This window comes from Dermacentor andersoni, chromosome 7 (genome assembly GCF_023375885.2).
Source record: "Dermacentor andersoni chromosome 7, qqDerAnde1_hic_scaffold, whole genome shotgun sequence".
In the NCBI taxonomy this organism is placed as follows: Eukaryota; Metazoa; Arthropoda; class Arachnida; order Ixodida; family Ixodidae; genus Dermacentor; species Dermacentor andersoni.
Genome location: NC_092820.1, coordinates 134787999 through 134809467, shown reverse-complemented (window position 1 = coordinate 134809467; position 21469 = coordinate 134787999). Strand labels below are relative to the sequence as shown.

Below are 21469 nucleotides of genomic sequence, written 5' to 3'. Positions count from 1 at the left end.
TCCTCACAGGCACGTCCGAAAAAGCTCTGAAGGCCTACCAGTACCCTTATTGGGTATATCGCTGCTCGTACTGTCACAGGAGACCGCGGGCGCACACGTGTATAGTTATGGAGTACGTACTGGGGGTGTCCTGTGACAACTGCCCCATCCGACGCTTGTTAAGCTTCACCGCGTAACATTTCTGTGCTGAGAAAAAGCTACCTTTCAAAAACCGGCATTATGCAACGGGTCATGGTTCCTAAGCTTCAAAGCCAATCGCGAGCATTACTGAGGCGGAGTCGGTGCCATTACTGACAGCGGCGAATTCTTTCAATGAAAAACATGGCACCGAACGGCAACAACCTTAACAGCGAATGTCGAAGCAGCTAAGCCTAGCGTTGCCGCGGTGGTGGCTACGGCTCGGCAGCGGATCTGCGTGCGAGAGCGCTGGTTCGAGGTGGCGAGATAATCACAACGGCGGTGTTGGCTTTGATTAATGCCGTTTCAGAAGTGCGGTTGCCGCAAGAAGTCTGTAAAATCGGACAGCGAAGAATTCTTTCATCTGAAATTACAGACGTTCTTATACATTCACTTTATTGGGTCACGTTATGGTGCCGCGATAGCGTCCGCATTTCGGACATTTCATAAAAATCAGGGGTCCCGAAAATCTGTTGTTCACTGTACACTGGCAACTCCTCCAGCCGACAACACGACGTAAAAGAGAATTCGTTACGATTCCTCTTTTGTACTCAAGCCAGCAGTAGGGAGACTTTCGTTCAATTTCAATAAATTGACAGCTAATTTTCCTTCATAGAAGCACCAATTCCCCGCGTTTTTCCTGAGTTTATCCAGAATATTCAAAATCCCTGAGAATTCCCGGTTGGTAGACAACCTGCTTGGTACTAGTATAATCTGGTACAAGATTAGTGGCTTACACTTCACTTATCCGACCGAAACTAGAATACGCATGCATCCTGTAGGATCCCTATAAGAAAGTTAACATTAACGCTTTAGAGATGGTCCAACTTAAAGCTGTCAGGTTTATTTTTTCTAAATATAGGCTGAGTGACTCTCCTAGTAGCCTAATGAATCAACGTAATATTCAAACGCTACAACTACGCAGGAAAATACGAGTGAAGTTTCTTTTCTTGCTTAAAAACAACTGTTTGTCCCTCGACCCACAGGTTTATGTTAAACCACTTACAGCGCGCCGAACACGGCATCGTCACGCTGATTCGTCAACACCTTATAACACCCGAACTAACCTCTAAGTTTTCCTCCTTGCCGCGCACTGTAACAGATTGTAACAGCCTGCCATTATCACAACTGATAAACACCGATTCAATTGAACGCATGTGTCTTTAATACTAGTGGTATTGCCATGTCGGCAAGCCTTGTTACTGCTTTTTTTATTTTTTTTTTATTTTTACACTTGAATTTTGTTTGATACTTTCCAGATCTTCGTTATACTATTATTTTCAATATTTTGCAATTGTCGCTGGTTCAACTTCTGGTATTTGTTTTCTTCCTCTCTCAATAGTGGTTGCAAGTGCTCATATATGCGTGTGATACTGTTCAAATGTTTGTCAAGTTGTCTTCCTTCAGTGTACGTTCCCTTAATGTTATTAGTCGTCGCTTTCATTTTTCTTTTCTTCTGATATTTACATATGTTGCATTGCTTTTATATTTCATATGCAAATATTTATGTATTTTGCCCCTCCTGCTTGGGCCCCCATTTGGGCCTGCCGTATGGTATAAATAAATGAATAAACAACGAGAGACGCACAGTAGAACTTGTTACTAAGCTAACAAGTGACAAATAGCTATCGCGCGAAACATGTAGTCTCATCCTATATAAGTGCAAGATGGCAAAACCAAAATTAACAAGAAAATACGCACCGGAGTGTACGGTACACAAACGCTGATTTGACACCACACACGGGCATGCTCCGGACGGGTTTCGAGGTGAGAGCGCTAACTGCGGTGGCAGCAGCAGCTTTGAAAACTGTCTGCACGGGCCTGGCTCCGCAGTTTTTGTCCACGTGTGAAGGCAACGCATTCGATGCGAAGAACGACGTCCTCGGTAGCAGAAAGCCACTCGTTATACTTCCTATACGTGCCTACGCCTGATAGTGTAAAGGCTCTCAACAAATTTTTGTATGAGAGTGGACTGGACAAAGGACTTTGAAGAGTCTTGGAGCGTGCAAGAATTTCCCCGCCATCTTCATCCTCATTATCAATGTCGTCTTTCTGTCAACACCCTTTCCCCCACTGCCGGGCAGAAGGTCACAACATTGATTCAGGCCAACCTGTCAGCTTTTCTATCATAATAGATACCTCTGTCTGCATGCCTTTGACGGCAGGCGCCACAGCCTGTAATCATTACGAGGTATACGAAACAATCACCAATGGTTCGGCGACTGTGTGGGCCTATTGCTACGCAAAATGCACCACGCACAAGGCCCCCCGAGAGCGAGAGGGGCGGCTTCAGGGGAGGTTGGATGACTTGACGAGGCTAGCGTAATCACGTGACGCTCCCTCCTAGTTCTTTTCCTGCCTCCATGCACGAGCGATTGTCGCCTCCCTTCCGCTTGTGAATATTTGCTGTCTTATTTATTTTATTGAAGGTCCGCACAGACTAAGGTGGTGTATTGCGTGAGGGGAGTTGGAAATGATAAACATTGAAAAGTACCGGAAGCCAATTTGTTACATAAAATTTAGCAATATTATTAAATCAAATGTTGTACAACAATCAACGGTATAAAACGGTATATCAAAGTATATGAAACGGTATAAGTCACAACTGTTGCTTGTAGATCGTTATTCAGCAGAAACTCGATTGTGGAATTGCATATTTAAGTCTCAATTATGTGACATCCATCAAAAATTTGCCAAGGAAAACCCACTCCTTCCTACGCCGATACTACTCAAAGAATTCATGAAAATCATGCAGAGACTTTTATTTCAAAAGGACATTGAATCTACTATGTGTTAAAAAGGATGAGTGAAAGTACGTACGAAATAACTGTTTCCTTATGTAGTCGAATATACAGGAAATAATGCAGGTAGGAGCAATTCAAATAACTGCTTAAGTATTTATCAAAAGATACTACTGTGAAAGATAATAACAGTACTTTTCCGTGGAGTAAATATTTACGTAAATGAAGTAATTCTGTGTTTATTAATTCATTAGCTGCAGGCAGATATTGATATTGCGGTGACAATCGCGTATAATTAAAAGTGCAATACAGAAAGAAAGCAAACCTTTATTTTAAACGAATGCGTAATTGAAGCTACGTAAACTACCACACCGAAAAAATCGCAAACGACCAGAAACTTCGACGAACACGCGGCCCACACACAACCAGCACAACTGACAGGAGCAGAAACGAGCGACGGATGTCGCATGGGCTCGCATCCAAGTGCCAGACCTTTCTATGCTGCACGCTTCGCGGTAATGGATGGCGCGCGCCTCTCCTGAACACGCTACCCCGTACAAGTACGCTGTACTTCTCTATAACTCGTCGTGTTGAATGTGGCTCGAAGCACCGCGGCGATCAGCTGTTGCCATAGCGAATGTATACAGCTGCGCGCAGAGCGGCGAGCCCTTTCTTTTTCCTTTCCTTCTTTTGCGAAGGTGCCTTCAACTTGTCGCACTCTCTTCAGTGCACCTGAAGCTTAAAGTGGATGCTCTTCAGCTTTGGGTGGGCTGAAGAAAGAAGCTTGGTTGGCGAACATGCTACCAGCCAGCCATGCTAGCTCGCGATGTACAGGCGCCCAAATCCTTAACTGGCGTGCGCGAGCGGCGACTTTACCGTAAACTGCTTTAGCGGCTGTGGCGTGATATTGGGCATTTTCTGTGCCTGCGCCGGCCACGTCAAAGAACGCAAAACGCCACCCGTCACGCCGGCTGTGGCATGGCACTGTGGAACACCTTTCGCCCGCGTAACGCATCTGCACCCGCGTTGCGCCAGGCTAGAGATTTGCGCCGTTACTTGTTAGAAAGCATTACAGGTGCAGCAGACAGAAGTCGAAGACGCAAACACGAGCACTGCGTGTTCTTGTCCTTGTATACCAGCGTTCTATGCCAACGTTTTCCAACACGGGCAACAGGCAGCAGTCTACCCTATAGCGGCAACCTGGGAAATGCAAACGTGATTTGCTCGACAAACCTTGGGCGGAATGCCATCGTTGTAGATGGCGTAGACAATGTGCTGCATCCACGTGGTGCCGCACTTTGGGTAGGAGACGATGAACACGTCGCCTGGCTTGGGCTTGTAGGCGAGAGCTTCCTTGATGATGGGCTCTTGGAATATGCAGCTAAGGTAGAGCCCATCTTGAACACGGTAGACGTCGCAAGCACTCATGGTGAAGAAGACACCTGTGATAATAAGAACGAGAAAAAAAAATGTCGCTGAGGGGCTTGGCTAGCATACCGGCCTTAGACCTGGTTAATCATGCTGCACTACACTTATCCCTATTATATATACATATTTATGTAGCTGGGTATGTACACGTGGCATCACTACCCAGGCAATGAGCAACATGAATTTCGGAAGTTTCAGTGCTTATCCTCGTTCTTTTTTTTGCACTAGAATTGGTGAAGCTATAAATATTTGCTTAAGATCAAATTTAGGCGCTCATACTTAATTCTTACATCTATGATTCGGCGACTAACAATGAGCTTCGTCGTTGAAAAGGGTATTAAAAGCAAATCGATATAACAGAGTCTTCCGTGTAATAAGTTAAACCGAGACACGTACAATTCAGGTGGCACGGGGTGGTGGTGGTCAAGGCACAACGCTCACGCTGCTGGTTTTAAGCAGCAGTGGGGACTGCAAGTGAAGCTTTACTGAACACCGCTTCTTGCAACTTGGTCGCTTTGGCTCAAGATTGAGGGTGAGAATGCGAAGCAAACGCGAGGAGGTGAATTACGCTCACGTCTGGCTTGCCAATTTGTAAATGCGGGAGAGACGTATACGGACAATAGGAAGGGATGGAGGCTGTCGTATAGTAAGAACAACTTCGCATGTATGCGAGGCGCGCAACGCGATTGTCGTTAAGCGAGCGATTAAGAATGGAATGTTTACGTGCGCTTTATCAGCGGTATACTCCGTTTTGAGGGTCCTATAAATGCGCAAACAGGTAACACACGGAGTTATGTCCCCGTTATTCCATACAGCATAGCACCTCTTTCACTGGAACATTTTAAAGGCAGTCCTTAATGACATATCTTCATCTGTAGGAGTCAGTTTTCATCTACGGAACATGGAAATGAGAATGACAAACGTGTGCGTGTTAAGTTGTATTGAGCCATTGTGTCTACATCGTTACGCAATACTTTTCCCCCACTTTTTTGTCTAACGTTTATCATCACGTGGCTGTTTGTCTTTATCCGGTAGCTTGGCCCCGAGACAACCATCGTGAAAGGGCAACATCGTCCCTGAGGCCTACTGCACAACGGCGGAAGTAATGGTTCGTCGCCGGGCAGCAAACCGACGTATTGCGGGACAATTTCACGGCCGCTTGCGCACAGTAGGCGCAGCTAATGGCGCTCGACGGAAGCCACTCGTTCCAGGGAGACTGCGTGCCACGAGGTGGGCTCACGGAGTACAATGGATGCGTGCGACTGTAGACACTGAGGCATAACGACACAGCGAGCATTTACGCTTGTGAAGGAAGGTCGCGCATCCGCTATCACTAGCGGAGGGACATGCAAGGACGCATTTTCTGCGCTTCACTGATGTGAAGCTTTGGCGGCGGTCGGAAACGTTCGAGCATTCTCGTGGGCAATGCTGCAAGCACGACAGCCGGTAGACTGCTCCTACGGACGATGAAAACCATGTGCATAACGAAATACTAATATACCTCAAAATATAAGGAAAGAAGTGTGCCAGGCGACACATTCTTAGAAACCAGGATAAATGTGACTGCGCGGCACACGTTAGTTCGCATTGCTGAGAATACGAATTTGGAGTTAGCGAAAAAGGGAGTGGTAGGTCAATCGGTAGAAGACAAGAAAAAGGCAACGTATGCAGATAGCTCTAAGTAGCGCGTTGTCAGAGGTAACCTTAAGAAGGCCCCCGTTGCGGCAGGGGCCGAAGATTGATGAACCACACGAGAAAAATGCGCTTCTAAGACGGAAGCTTGTTCCAAAACTGGGCCCGACATCTACAACTAGGAAGGCCAAACAAAAGGACGGCGAATCACCAAAGCACGGCGGGAAGCACAACGTTAGCTTACCATAGAAATTAGTGCTTCGTGAAAGATTCCCGGAGCCGGAACGCCCCGCATGACATAAGGGGTTCCACAGGTAAGTTCTCAGATTTGCGCTAGCGCACTCAAAGCTACAGTGCACCACTGAAGCTGTGTTTGCGGGCCCCTTAAAGCAGGACTGCACCTCCACCGCGGGTCGGCCAAGCATCGCATTATCTTCGGGATAGACCAACTTATGGGGAGTGCTTAACGCCTGCGTCACTTCCGCCGTGGGTCGTCCCGGCATTGGACTATCTTGGAGATCGGCCCACGTAAGGGGAGTTTTGTGTCTACACACGGACACAATCCGGGGGGGGGGGGGGGAACTAGCCCTTAACAGCTTTGCTGTGATTCTGTGAATTTGATTACATAATTGTAGTTCTATTATAATGAACGAATTATAATTAATTGCAGCGACGAACGCAGTAGCCGTGCCAACAGCGCGTTCGCATGGTAACGCCGAGGGGCGACAACGAGCCAGCTGTGGAAGACGACGAATGCTGGAGCCAAACCTGATGATGATAGTTTGGTGTCAACGTACTGACACGATCCTGGGGAAGCTTGCCATGATGATGACAAAATGTATTTATGAAAGGATGGCGCGAAGGCCTATAATGGGGAATAGGAAGAGGAGGGGGGAGGCGTATTCAGAGCCGTTAACCGCTTCGCGAGCGAAAATTTTGATATGCAGGAAACGGTCACTTGAAGCACACTTGCGTCCTCCAGTAGAAAATCAGGCTGATTAAGAATATGATGTCATTTTCTGCTCGTTTGATTATACATGCATTGTCGAGACGACAGTCGCACTACTCCCATTTTTATACGAGATTTTTATACCATATACAGCAAAAAAAAAAAATAAAGCTTCATGTGCGAAATAAATGAAAAGATGACATTTAGTATCGTTTGTTCCCAGTGCGGAGAGAGTGGTCTGCAGATGCCAGAGCTAGATCGCTTACGAACCTCCGCGACAAAAGGCGAAAACGGCTGTGCGGGACATAATCATGACGCATACCCATGTTATTTGTTCCATTGGCAGAAGCTCGCCACCTTTTCTTTTGCGTGCGGTAGCGAAAGCCATCATATAACTAATTTTCCACAGTTCACCGATAGCTCATTCCAACTTTACCCTTTCACCAGGGCACTCAGGGAAGATGAGATTCATTTGATGCATCCAGCACGGCGGACTTCCGGTGAGCGAATGCATGAAACAAGGCTCCTGAGCTACTCGTATAAAATAACCTGACTAAGCGCCGAAAAACCTGGATCCAGGACTAAAACTTAGCACTCTTACTCCTAGTCACCCTAACTCACGGCGGATAGTGGTTTCATAACATGGCGTGCATTTTAGAGCATTGAACACACCTAGGCACAATAGAAAATTAGCCGTGCCGAAAAAAAAGAACTTCGCCGTTGCAACAGCCAGATTAGGATTTAAAGAAATAAAACACTGGCGTCCTCATTTCTCTTAAAAGTCCAATCATCGTCTGGTCAATAGCATTCCAGTAAGTCATGGGCCTGATCAGACCTTGTCATGAGTAGATGTAGAGAGTATCAAAGAATGTGTGGAGCTTGTGGGAATTAGTGCTGGCGTTGTGGTATGCGGGTTTATCTGGAAAAACCACAGCAAAAATGAACATAGGAGAAGCTTATTTGCAGCCCAGGGGCGGAACACCGTCAGTATTCTGTAGAATCCTTTACCCTTTCGTGCTTCGTCAGTGAAGCGGTGCTAATTACATCATTACCAGCGTCAGGCAGTCGTGACCGATGGATAAGAAAGGAATACTGAAAACAATTCATATGGTATACCAGTCAAAGGACTTTCTCCGTATATTGTAATTTATTGCCTAGTGTTGTCTCCTCCCGTCCTTTCCTGGTGTTTCGAGATATTTCCTTATATAACCAACTTCTCGGTTCTCAATTTATTGGGTCCAGCAGCTGCATATGTTGTGTTGCATCTTACTGCGTCGTTTTTATTAAGCTCATTAGAGTAGGCTCCGTTACCTAACCAGCTGTTGCCGCCGACAACTAATGTGCTGGGCTCACTTATGTCAAGTACTTTGCAAGGTCAATAATAAGCGTCAACATGACCTCATGATTCAGTTTGTCAGCGAGAGAAGCAAAACTCAGAGAAACTGCCCAAACTTCTTCCGCTTCGTCGGTGACACGCAGCATTCGATTAGAGAGCAATCGCGTGCGCTTAAAGACTTGTAAGTATATAGATATATATATATATATATAACCTTTATTGAAGTGGGCACCACTCTTCCCTGTTTTCTCGCACGATGTGCCAAGCGAGTAGTTTTAAAAATTATAACTCATTACGCCTTTGTCTGATTCGAACCATTTAGCTTCTCTTGTTTTGCTATCTCGTTCATGCTGCTACATTGAACGCCTGCTTTTCAAATTTGAGGAAGCTTCCATTATATTTGTACAATGAGAGTATGCGCAAATCACGCTTAACGAGATTAGATACAAACACTCTTCTGCAGCATTGAGATGAAATCAGACTGCACCGTGAAGTCAAAAAAAACTGTACAAGTGTTATGGATTATGCGTAATGCAACGATTAATACAAATATCGTATGCAAGTCGAGGCTGTCCGAAGAATTGGTAAATACTTGCTTGCTTTGAATAACCCTATGCAAGAAGTATTTTTTGCAGTTTCATGGCTAATTGCGATATAAAATGCGTAAAGGAGGAAAAGGTAACGTTGCAGGCTTATTTGTCGCAAAAATGTCTATATTGAAATCACCGGCCAAAAGAATGCTGCTTCTTTCTGCGTACTTTTGGAGGAAGCTTGCCAGATCGTCTAAAGACATACTTATGTGAGTGCTCGGTGGCCTGTAAACAGCACATACTGTACATTCCGGATCTGCCTTAGTCATTAGTAACTATTTCAGCATCTTGAAAAATCAAAGAACACTCACAATACCAATCACTTTTCTCGTAGACCACTACGCCACCACCCCTTTTATTATCCCTGCACAAGAAGGAAGACTGAAAACCATGCAGTGCAGAATGAGCGCATTCGTCTGTTGAAATATTGATTTCTTATAAAATTAAAACATATAATGATGGCAATGCTTTGACTAGGTGAATCTTTAACATGTCCCAGTGTTTGCGCAGGCCTCACATTCATACGGATTAGCTCCAGCAATATGCTACTCGAAAGATCTGACGCCCACTCGTCTCTCCTTGATAGCCATTGTTCAGTTGAGCGTACTTTGTCAGTCATTTCACATTTTATTTGTGCCTTGGTCATTGTCAATGCGTAACATTGACATTCCTTCGCGTTTCCTTGCAAGTATTCTGCCATTGCGCGCCCAGACGAAGCGATATTGCTTATCTTCCGCCAGATCTTTTGTCATCCATAGCAGTTTCTCCACTCGTGAAGTTAATACTCGTACATCTTTTCACCATTCAGACTCTTCCGCTTTTCAACCCATCGCTCTTTTATTTCACTTATTGAAAATCGCACCAGAAGTGGTGGGACGGAATTAGCTTTGCATTTGATTCAGTGCACGGCTTCAATGTCGTCGTGACTGGGCCTAGCAAGTTCGAGTTTCGTTGCAATACATCCCACCACCTTTCGTAGGTCCTCGTTAACAGTCACTTTGACACCATGGCTTTCTAAATTGGTTCTTCGGTAACACCGTTCAAGATCATCTACTGCGTGTTCCATATTCGAAAGCCGGTCAGATTTGGCCAAAAGCTCGGCTTCGAGTTCCGTTACCTTTTTGTTTGTTTCCTTAAGTTCCTTTCTATGCTCCTCCAACTTTTGAAGAATTGGGTCATACTTAGATGAAAGCAATCCCAATGCTGTCTCAATAACCTGAATTGAATCCAATGCTGAATTGAATGAATCCCAATAAATTGTCTCAATAACCTGAAATGAATCCAATGCTGGATTGAATGAAACCGAATGAATTGGGGCCCGATGCTGTCTCAATACCCGCCAGCATTTCCTGGTTGGAAGCCTCGAGCTTTGCCAACTGCCCGTCTTGCCACCTTTCTAACACATCTAGTCGATTCAGTGCGACATCAAGTTAGGCCAGTACATGTGTCAGTGACAGCTCGACCGATACACCCGTTGCTCCAGGCTTCTGGGTTACGCCGTCACCAGTTAGCAATCGCGATGCACGATTCACGCAAGTCAGACACCCACTATTGCCTTTCCTTAGTAGAGAAGTTCTTCAAGTTCGTTTTCGTAACCACCGAACACTTCCCTGTGTGATACCGATTGTCGCACTCGGCACATGTGAGGCCCTGTGGAACATAAGCAATCGATTTCATTCACGCAAGGCAATAAAACTCAGCCATCATAGCACAGTGGTGCAGTCCAGCGGAAAAGTATGCAACAATGAAACAAAAGTAATACCTAATTAGGCATTCTCACCTATAAAGCAAAGAAGCGTTCAGCCTCTTTGCAAGTACTCCACCGGACTGAAACAGACGCGCAGTAGGCAGCGCCTTTATACCCTGCTGGTTCCGACATCTAGCGACAGCTAGACACCTTCCCCAGATAACGTGGCGGAAATCATAGCCATATCTTGCTTCCGAAAACGCTTTGCCTGCGATGCCATGTGATGTCACGTACAGTCGTCAGCACGTCTGCCTAGAGCGCTGGAAAGGGCCGCTTTTTCTGTCCGCGCGACGCCTACCGATAACACTCGGTTCGAGATACCTGCATCTAAGCATGCGCCGTTTTACTGGTTACACTGCCTGCTGCTTTATCGCCGCTTCGGTTCACAGCCGCGATTGATAACGATCACCGGTGAAGGCGCTGCAAGCCGCAATAGCGAGGTCGAGATAACACGTCTAGGAAATTTTTGTCATGCTCGAACTTTGACGCACATCATTTTCTTTGTCAATACATTCACGCTTTTCGATGCGCAAACGCATTACTGCGCACTTGCAGTAGCTAGCAGTGCATTTAAAAGCCATGTGCGGTTTCGAAAATGCTGCCCATGGGTTTCAACGATGACTCCGTGCTTGACGCTGCAGGAAATAAAAGCCATCTGCCTAATGGGACGAACGATGTCTCAAAGAGCCATATGTGCAGCAACAGGGCATCCGATGGCGACAGTGAATAGAGTCCTGCAGGCCTATTACAGAGAAGGTCGTCTTGCTGATGCCGTCCGAAATCCACATCCAAGGAGGACCACGGATGAAGAAGACCGATGGATTGTGGCAACCGCAGTGGCGGACCCCTTTCTCAGTGCCCGCGAAATTCGGGATGAACTTCAGCCGGGGCATGTTTCCACGGACACTATCCGACGCAGGCTTCATGCAGCAGGCATAAAGAACAGAGTCGCTGCACAGAAGACATACCTTCAAGGATCGCATAAGCAACAGCGCCTCGAGTTTGCCTCAGTTGTGGAAGAATGGACGTCCGAAAACTGGAGGGCTGTAGTTTTTGGTGACGAAGCTACTTTCTGCACCCGCTGGGAACAGCAACAACGGGTGTGGCGCCCTGTGAAATGCCGGTAAGACATATATTCGTAAGACACTTTCTATTGTAGCTAGACTTGGGTCATAATGACCACAGTGATTAAGAAGGGTAAACGCGCAGAAATATAACTCGGTAGGATTTTCATAGGCTGTAAAAAACCAGTGCACTTTTCCACTTTAGCACTGCTTCTAAACGTTAAGGGTTCTTTATTTACCGCTTTAATCCACTATGTTGCAGGTACGGCGAGGATTATGTGTTGAATGTGCGGTCCAGCAGCCGCACGTCAGTCAACGTCTGGGGAGCAATAAGCTACAAAGGACTTGGGCCCCTGCATAAAATCGAAGGAAGAATGACAGCTGCTTCCTACGTGGACATCATACAGACGGTCCTTGTCCCCTATGTGCTGGATGGGCCGTTCTTGGATGGATTCTTCCATTTCCAGTCGGATGGAGCTTCCGTCCACACTGCAAATGTTGTTAAAGATTGCTTGCATAGCCTCGGCATTTATCCTTTGGATTGGCCGGCAAAGAGTCCAGATTTAAACATTATAGAAAACGTATGGGGGTTAATGAAAAAAAAGGCTTTCACGACAGTCCGGCCTCACTACAGCGAACTCTGATCAGCTATGAGAGGCTGATCAGGAGAGTGGGAACGTCTTCAGAGAGATCCGATGGTAGTAAAACCACTTTGACTCGCTCCCAAAAAGGATTTTAAGTGTGAAGCAGTCTGGAGGAGCGGCGATCGGCTACTAGGAGCCACGGACTTCTTCTTCCAGCGTAACTAGTGCTACCTGCTACTTTCTTTGGAAAGCGTCTTACGGGATTTTCTATTCGTTTCTTGTTTTTCGTGCATGTGTATAGCTTTAATAAAGCGATCTGAATATCTGCACGTTCTGTGCGATCGTATCTCTGAGCGTGAAAGTCAATCGGAGTGATCACAGTGTCTAATTCCAATAGCTCTTCGGGTTATTTAATGATCATGCTCAACAGCACAGTCTGCGACATTCATAATATCCACTCACTTGCGAGAACGACAAATTGCCAACTTCTGTTCTGAAAGTGAACTCGCAAACAACAATAATAAATATGGAACGAAAGTGCTGCGCATCAAAGTTCCAGGATGAAAAAAATTCTTCCCTGACGTGTTATCTCGACCTTGCTATTGCGGCAAGCAGCGCCTTCACCGGTGATCGTTGGTGATCGGGGCTGTGAACCGGCATGGCGATAAAGCAGCAAGCTGTGTAATCAGTGTGGCGGCGCATGCTCATATGCAGGCTATCTCGAACCGGGTGTTATCGGTAGGCCTCGCGCGTGCAGAAAAAGCGGCCCTTTCGAGTGCTCTAGACAGACGTGCTGACGACTGTACACAGTCCTTTCTCTTTCTGTCGGGAAAGCTTGGTTTGGACGATCCTTGCTGCTTTCTTCAACTTCAGCGTTTACTAAATCGAAAAAGCGGTCAGTCTCTGCACTGCAAGTACTCCGCCGGACTGACGGATAGAAAAGGTAAGTTCTTCGTGTTCGACCAAATTTAGCCGTGTCACTACGAAGATCGGCGACCGAGATTTTTATCATGGCAAGGCAAATCTCCAGACACGGACCAGGTAGTGACCGCGAGCGACGTGTTGGTCAAAGTCTAGATGTAGTGTCCCGTGGCAGCCAACCAGTTCCTCGACAGACACTGCGGCAAGTTGTCAACATTCTCCGTGAACAGTCTGCCTGATTCGTGCCCGCTGACAAAGGCAGCACCTTTATTGTAACGTCGCGTTCGCAGATTTATTAAAAAAAAATCGCCGCCCCATCCCGCCCATGAAGATGGTCGAACAGCCTAGCTGTGTTAGTTACACCGAGTGTTATTCCATGTAAGTCAAACTTCGCAAGCCGTCTATTTCGTAAATATTTTGTTTCACCATTCTTCTCATTCTCGCTTTTGCGTGATTCGCGTGGTGAGCCTGCTTTAGGAAGGCTGATTTTTTTTTTTTTGTGGTTCTCCCAGATTTTCTTTTTTTTTTTGCGCGTTAGCTTTGTGTCTGTGTTTTGCCGTGCTTTCTTTCGCGTGCAAGGTGCTCCGCCCCATGGTTTTCCCATGTTGCAGCAGGGATGAAATGCGCGGAACCCAAAACCAAAGGTCCGTATAATGGGCGCAAGGTCCACCAGTGGTTTGACGATTGTTTGACGATTGACGTGTTTGACAATCGTTTTGACGATTGCTTGGATAGGATTAACGACTGCCATCTTCGTGTTTCTTAATGAGGTTACACGTTCGGCTGCGACGGAGAGAACGACGTCAGCGACTGTGTGCGCGCAGTTCGCCGTTGTCACTTGCACTCGATGTCTCGAGTTTACTCGGTGGAGTGGTTAGCAGCATCTACCTGGCGTTCCCGATTGAAATTAATGAAAATTAAATCTGTCGGTCACGTAAGTCAGTGAACGGCTAATACCACCAAGGGCCCCTCGCCAGGCCCCATAGCAAATTTTGGTTATACGCTCTATTACGCTGTTACGTGTCCTCTACGGAGTGTTCTTCCGCAAAAATTTTTTCAGTCGTGTCATTAAAAGTCGAGATAGACACATTTAAGTGCCGCGAACCCATGATTTCAGCAGACTGGCTCCACTGCATAGCGAGACTCCCTCTCCACTCGCCCCGTCTCGCCTTCGCAACCGAAATTCCTTCCCTGCGCTCTACGATGTCGGACCTCGAGGATCGTGTGACACATACATCACGCGCACCGCCTTCACTTTTTTCTCCTCGCCTTTTTTTTCGGCGATCCGCATTTCCGCTGGCGGCGTTGCGCGCGAGCTGTTTTCCTTTCGCGCAGCGCACAATTTTGCGCGCTGTGCACAAGGACACAAGACTAGCGGTATAATTCAGTGCTACATGAATACTGAGGCAGAACAAGGGGATCGCAGAGCATGATCACGGCGCTGGAACACAGTAGAAAATGGCATAGTTGCGGTACGTGTGCACGTGACCGCACGACCGTGGTAACAAGCAGACGAAGCGGACGTATATCTCTCTTGCTTCGGTGCGAAGTAAAGCAAAATATATGTAGACATTCTGTTTGCATGTTTTATTGCTTCTCTGAACTTGAATTCGTCAATTCGAGCAACAGATCGCACATAAACAGATGGTGTCTTGAATGATTCTCGAAGTCACGTGTCACCAAGAGCGACGTCACAGTGCGGACTCCAGTACATAGGCGCAGGGACGCGAGTACGTCATCCTCCGGCTTGGAGCGCGGCGGCCGCGAAGAGCAGAAAAAAACGGCGTTGGGTTTGCAATTTCAGATCTTTCCGCTGCGCGTAGCGATGTAATCCTTTGCAGACACGATCGTTATCGCGCAGTGTATGTACTGCGCTTGTCGGTTCAATATGGCCAGACCTGGTGAGGGGCCCTTTAAGCAATGGCTCATAACCTCGTAAACAGGGTCTCCCCATTACGACGAGAGCAGTGAAATTCTACGCTGGAATGACGAGCGGAACGGGGCCAACTGTGGAATAAGACGACGACGAACGCGGGAGCAGTGGCATGAGCGCGATCGCGCGATAGCGCCGAGGGGCACCAATGAGCGAGCTCTGGAAGAAGTTGCAATAGAACTGCTTGTTGGCCTAGTTGGTGCTTGCTAAAAGACATGTTTTTTGCCGCAATTGAACACTCACAAAAGAAAGACACATAAAGACACACACCCGTGTTGTCTTTATGTGTCTTTCTTTTGTGAGTGTTCAATTGCGGCAAAAAACATGCCTCTGGAAGAAGACGATGACGCTCTAGCCACTGCTGATGATGATAGCTTTAGCGAAGTCCGACAACGACGGCGCAGGATCCACATAAACAGTTTCGCTTTAAAACGCACAAAGCAGTCGAGTCGGTGATAAAACGGTGCAGAGGTGTCTCGCTCCCTAAGCTTAAGGCTAAAGCAATGAAGTTGTGCAACACACTGCACCGTTGCCGCTTAGCGAAATGTGTAGAGGGCAGGAAGAACACTAGTCTGAGAGCAACGTTCAGTGCTGAAAGGCACAAAGTGGATTACCCTCTAATAGTTGTCGTTTCCGAGAACGGGACTTCGCAAAAGGGCGTTACGTGGTTTCTGCAGGACAAATTAGGGCTCCTCCCAATTTACCACCCATACTCGGTGAAAACCTCGGAAGCTGTTGTGGAGTTCTTTTAAACAGCCCTAGAATACGACCTAGAAAGCCTAGTTGAAGGCTTTTATTGTTCGCTGCTGCGCGCTCAGCTCCTAACATGTGACGAGGAATGCATTGACAGCTTATGGGCAGTAGAATTTCAAAATAAAACAGGTTTGACTGCTGCTAGTTTTCTTGAGATGCTCACCCTTTACCTAAATTCAATGCCAATCAAATGGAACGATAAAGCATACATTCAAAAACAAGGTGTTCGCGTCGGATCCTGCCTGGCACTGGTCCTAAGTGACTTGCTTTTAGCTAAACTAGAAAAATACAGAGTAAATCGCCTCGAAGGTATCTTGTATTAAATATTATTAGATAGGTAGATTATTTTATAACCAGTAATAACAATGTGCATGGCAGCACTGACCAGGCAGCCAATATTTCAGAAATCTTCTGGAACTCAATAACCCCACTCATTTTAATCCATGAATCATCGGATGATAAGACCTTGCAATTTGTTTATCTTCGACTAACTTTTCACGACAAACATGCAAGCTGGGCTCATAGTCCCCGTGCTAAAAAATCGCTCCTGGCATGCAATATATTACATTCGAATTTGGCGAAGGGTGGTTAACTTCCGCTGTACATATGACATTTGGAAGTCTTGACATGCTGCTGAGACCAGCCTGCGAAGACCAGCAGCACGTCTGGTATCCGCAGAATACCCAACGAAGGTGCGCGTCTGAGTTGCAGGCGACGCGCTTAGGAAAGCGCGGTACCAGGAGGGTGTCCTTGCGGACACGCTGGGAGAAAAAAAAAACAGAAGCTGGGGAAAATTTCGTATATACATAAGGTCTCGCATGGGCTGAAGAATGTAGCCGGTCAGGTCGGCATGAAGGCGGCATTTTCAGCTCCTGAAAAGCTAAGCCACCGGTGTAAGCTCACTGACCCTTTCAATAAAAAGCCGAGAGGCTGCCAAAAGAAGCACCAGAACCCTCTCGTGCCCTGCGCAGAAGCAGTGGCGCACCGCATACCACTGACATGGGGCGGAAAATACCACGGCCAGACAGGCTGCTATGTAAACGATCTCCTAAAACAGCAAACACAAAACGTTGCACCGTACAGAGATGGGCACTTGTGCACACATCGCAATGCCTGTGGTTGCTCACCACTACATTGAAACAGCCGCATACTCAGTTACCACAAAGATTAATGTACGCCGTAAAAAATAGAGGCGAAAGCCACAACTAGCCAAGGAATGAAAAGCGCTAGTACACCGTCAACAGTGCTGTCAGACAACACAATTTTGTTTTTGAATCCCTCATCGCGATTGGAAGGATCACGGGACAATTTCGTGATCTATATATATGAAGACGAAAAATTTCAATAAATATCAGTTGCTAGAGCGCCCCCGTTTGTTTTTCTGCATGCCTCATTATGTCGATGTCTTAGCGCTACTCTTACAGTATAGAAAAAGGTAGCCATAAAAATGATTTATTGGGCTTAACATACAAGCAGCGAAAGAACTAAAGAAGCAAGATTGTGTGGTTGTTTGTGACTGATTCCATGGATGCTTAAAGTATTGACACGTGTACTTGTCTATCTTTATCGGGTGACCGCGTTTCACCGTCTAAGAATTGTTATCTCTCAGCGCAGGACGCGCCCGCATGTATCGGAAGTTTCTCGAATGTTATCGAGGCTTTTATTTACTGTCGTCACTGAATCATGTGTAATCTGATTGCTTGTATGCGCGACGCAAATTGCATAGGAGTTTCTGGAAGACACGCGGGTACCAGAGAATCTTTCTGGAACTTTCAATGACACGTGTATAGAAGCCGACGTGCTAGCCCCGTATATAAGATTTTCGATGATCGCCAACTGTGTTCACCGCTGTCATTGTTATTTAACTGTAGCCTGTGTTTGAGGGCACAGGTTTGCCCAGTAAAGCATTATTTTCATCATTCCCAGTTTTCCTGCTTTCTTCACCGTCACTACTACGTTGCAGTATTGTAGACACATGCACGAAGTGTCTCTGCGAGGAAAGGAATAGTGTTATTGTTGGCGGCTGTGGAAAAAAAATGAGTAAGCGATAACGTGATTCATATTTAAAAAATTTGCAAAGATCTTGTAGCTCCTTCCATGAAACGCTATCATCCCAATTTCTGACCAAACGTGGCCAAATTGTTTTCAGCCACCGTACTCAACACGTTTTGCTTCCTCGTCCGCATGAATAAACTCGCTCTTGCTTGCGCTGCCCCACGCAGCGTGTGTGGCATTCCACCAGAAGCACAACAAAACACTGAGACGTAACCAGCTCGTCCGTGGCATTGCTAGAAAGTACCATCTTTGAGTTTAGCTCTGCCTTTGTCATTTTTACTAGAAACCCGTGAACGAACTCTCTTCATCCAGGGTATGGAAGGGGATAGGAATCCTTAAGCAAAAGCAGTATTTGCAGAGCCCTACTTAGACTGGAAGTTAAACTTTGAGTGTGAGTGTGGTATCATGCTGACAAGGTGGCATCATTTGACGGAAACTAGTCAACCTTGAACAAAACCGATGCGAAAGCCATGATCATGACTTTGGTCGTATGAAATAACAATGACGTTTTTAAGGCTTACTACGAAGTTATGTTACAACCATTACAACGTAACTGGAAAGCGGAACTAGTTCATCAACATTATTTTAGGAATAATGTAACGTAAACTCACCTGCGGGATGGTTAAAACATGCAATGTACTCAGAAACTATACGCATAATGACAACATCGATGTTCGTTTTCTTCATAAATCAAATTGTGGGTTTTCACGTCCAAAAGGTAACCCTAGCTTTGTGAGAGGACGAAGAATGAGGCTAGAAACTAGTTTGGATCGCCTTTGGTTAATTAACGTGCAAAAAATTCTCGGTTCATGATGATGCGTTCTTGGTGTATGCGGTCATAAGCGTCCTATTCGAACTCGTCGCTTTCATACACTATATTATGGTCCATGAAGTAGCCCGGTTGGATGGGTTGGCGGATGGTACATAATGCCGTGTTCTTGACAAATAAACACATGAATGGAGATGATAAATACATTACTGTGCGCATTCTTTCGTGCACATAGAATAGGCCCTAAGCATGGCAGACAGTATAATAGGAAGTTTTACCAATAAAGCACTCAATAGATTTAGATTATGTAAAAGCGAAGCACCATTACGCGCCCCCTGTGTTCTTTTGTACTTTCACAGCGTTGCTTATTTTTCTAGCTTTTTTATGTATGCCAAGCCGAAATCAATGCGTAATTGCCAGCGCTATAACGTAAGGCTCTCCCAAGCATTTCGATTTCAACTCTGCAATCAGCCGTCCACCATTGGTCAAAAAAATTTCGCGCCACTCCCGCTTCGCCTGTCTGTCACACGATGTCACGAAAACCGCAATAACGCCCCATCTGATACGACGCGTACACACTGATTATGCATGATTAGATTGAACAGAAAAAATTATTTATGATTCAACGCTTTTTCGCCATTATGCCGTTGATGTTGGTCAAAAGTTTTCGGGCTGCGCTCACTTCGCCTCTCTGTCACACGACGTGACAAAACTACGAAAACTCGCCGCGTCAAAATGACGCAAACGCCTTAAAAATGCATTAATATGCCGAACAAAACTGATTTATTCCCTGAATAGCCACAGACTGCCCGATTACGAAAGGAATAGAAGATGGGTGCCCACCGATCCCTCAGCCACTGGCTACTCGCAGCAGCCGGAGAGCATGGATTTATTTCCGTTTAATAAAGAATTTTCGTGACATTATGACGTTATCAGGCCCCTTTGGCACGTTTACGAGATCGCGCAGCCAATTCTTCTTTCTTGAGGTTCGATTTTAGCGGCATTCTTAACCTTTTGTTGCACGCCGCTGTGATTTTCGACCAGCCATGTGCACCGCAAGCTAAGTAAGGGGAACCGGACCAATCACAGACACGGGCTCCACCCTCTTCATCCGATTATCCATTTTCACTGCGTTGGCTCTGCCCCATCGAAATCATCTCTACTTGAGCGCGCTCCCCTCCTCTTGTCAGCCAATTAGATAAGAAAGACTGCTCAAGGTAGGAAAAGCTATTCGCTTTCAAAGCAAAGTCGCCTCCTATAAACGAGGAGTGCGTTGGATTGGACTGTTAGGCAACGCTGTGGGTCACTGCCCTATGCTTGTGACGGCGGTTACGTAAATTAGACGTCAGGAGATTGGAATAGTTTTACGCTATAGGGACCCTAGACACCCTATTTCTCAATGACATTAATGATATCGATCACAATGCCTCGTTCGCACGTTTCATTTCTGTTTCCCGTAAATTGCGTTCTGTACGCCGACGCATCGTGTCTCTATTCTAGTTGGCCATACGTTTGGCAGTGCAGCCTTCATTGGGCTGTGAACAATGCTTTGATGCTTCGGCCAGCAGGATCATTCTACAGAATGAAGTTAATGCTATTCGAGGGCACTGATTCGCTGATTTTGCTGATTCTGGGAACGTTCTCAATGTTTGTCGAGATTATTTCCGCAACATTGCCTCAGGCACGATTTCAAATGGCGACATAAAGTTATGTTACGTGATCCACAGCTGAACTTCAGGCGAAGAGTTGGTGTTCTGAAGAAAGTAAAGATAATTGTGATTAAGCTGCCACCACTTACGCAAATTTAGTCCACTTTCTTTGCAGCCTCAAATTTGTGAGTGACAAGTGGCTCGTTCGGATCTTTCGACTGCAATCGAACATGAAAGGAACAGCGCCGACAAACAGAAATATGTTTGTTTTCTCTGCTGACACATTGAAGCTGCGACGGCGATAAACGGTAATCGAAGCTACTCTACTTTATGAAATCTTAAGGCTGTGGTCGTTAATTGAAATGTCAGTGCACACGTGTTATGTTGAGCTTCCGAAGGCGAAGGTCCTTTACTATAAGTAACCGTGTGCTCGCTGGCTTTATGCCGGTGAGTGGAATAGTGGCTTTAGGACCTAGAAGAGAAGATGCAAATAGTGTGATAGCCCTTTTGTCCCGCGAGATATTAGAGAATACTAAAGTAGTAATAGCAGACACTGCACTAGCCTTTGTAAGCCAGCGTCGGCAAGTGGTCGAAAAAACGAAGAGCTGTTTCGCAATGCTGTGCGCCCTATCATCCTGCAGTAAATGACACGTCTGAAAGAATCATACGCGACTTGAAACAGTTTATTTTCATATATCCAAGTTTCAAACGCGGATAGAAGTGCTGCTTAGAGGCCGCTGTAGCTCGTCACAATACGTCGCACACTGCGATCTTCGGCTGCAGCCCATATTTCGCAACATTCGGAAAGGCACAGGTACCCCTTGCTGATCAACAGCTTTGTACTGCTGGCCGTCTGCAATTGTGCCAGAAGCAGAAAACTGCGGAAGCAACACACGCGAGACAGATCGTATTCTCGGGCAAAGATGGGGAAGACGTCGATGACTGGATCAGCCTGTATGAACACGTCAGCCGCAAGAACCGGTGGGACCCTTCAATTATGCTTGCCAACGTTGTCTTTTACTTCAGTGGCACAGCTAGAGTTTGGTATCGCACGCACGAAGATCAGCTCACCAGTTGGATTCACTTAAGACACAGCTTCGAGATGCAACCATTGGGAACGTCTTTGTGTATCATCTCAGGA

The 21469-nt window shown here is 46.2% G+C and overlaps 1 protein-coding gene across 2 annotated transcripts in view; it reads right to left on the bottom strand.

Annotated features, from left to right (window-relative positions):
• LOC126533782 (sulfotransferase ssu-1-like) overlaps positions 1-21469 on the bottom strand; it is a 29496-nt gene that overhangs the window by 5047 nt on the left and 2980 nt on the right. Inside the window, exons 1-2 of one of the 2 annotated variants that reach the window (XM_055072360.2) lie at positions 10634-10725; positions 4152-4360 (exon numbers count right to left, since the gene is read on the bottom strand). In XM_055072360.2, the coding sequence (XP_054928335.1) occupies positions 4152-4346 (195 nt within the window). In that variant the 5' untranslated portion in view covers positions 4347-4360; positions 10634-10725. Of the gene's footprint in view, positions 1-4151; positions 4361-10633; positions 10726-21469 lie in introns of those variants that run through there. The other variant, XM_050180978.3, reaches the window with a different exon arrangement.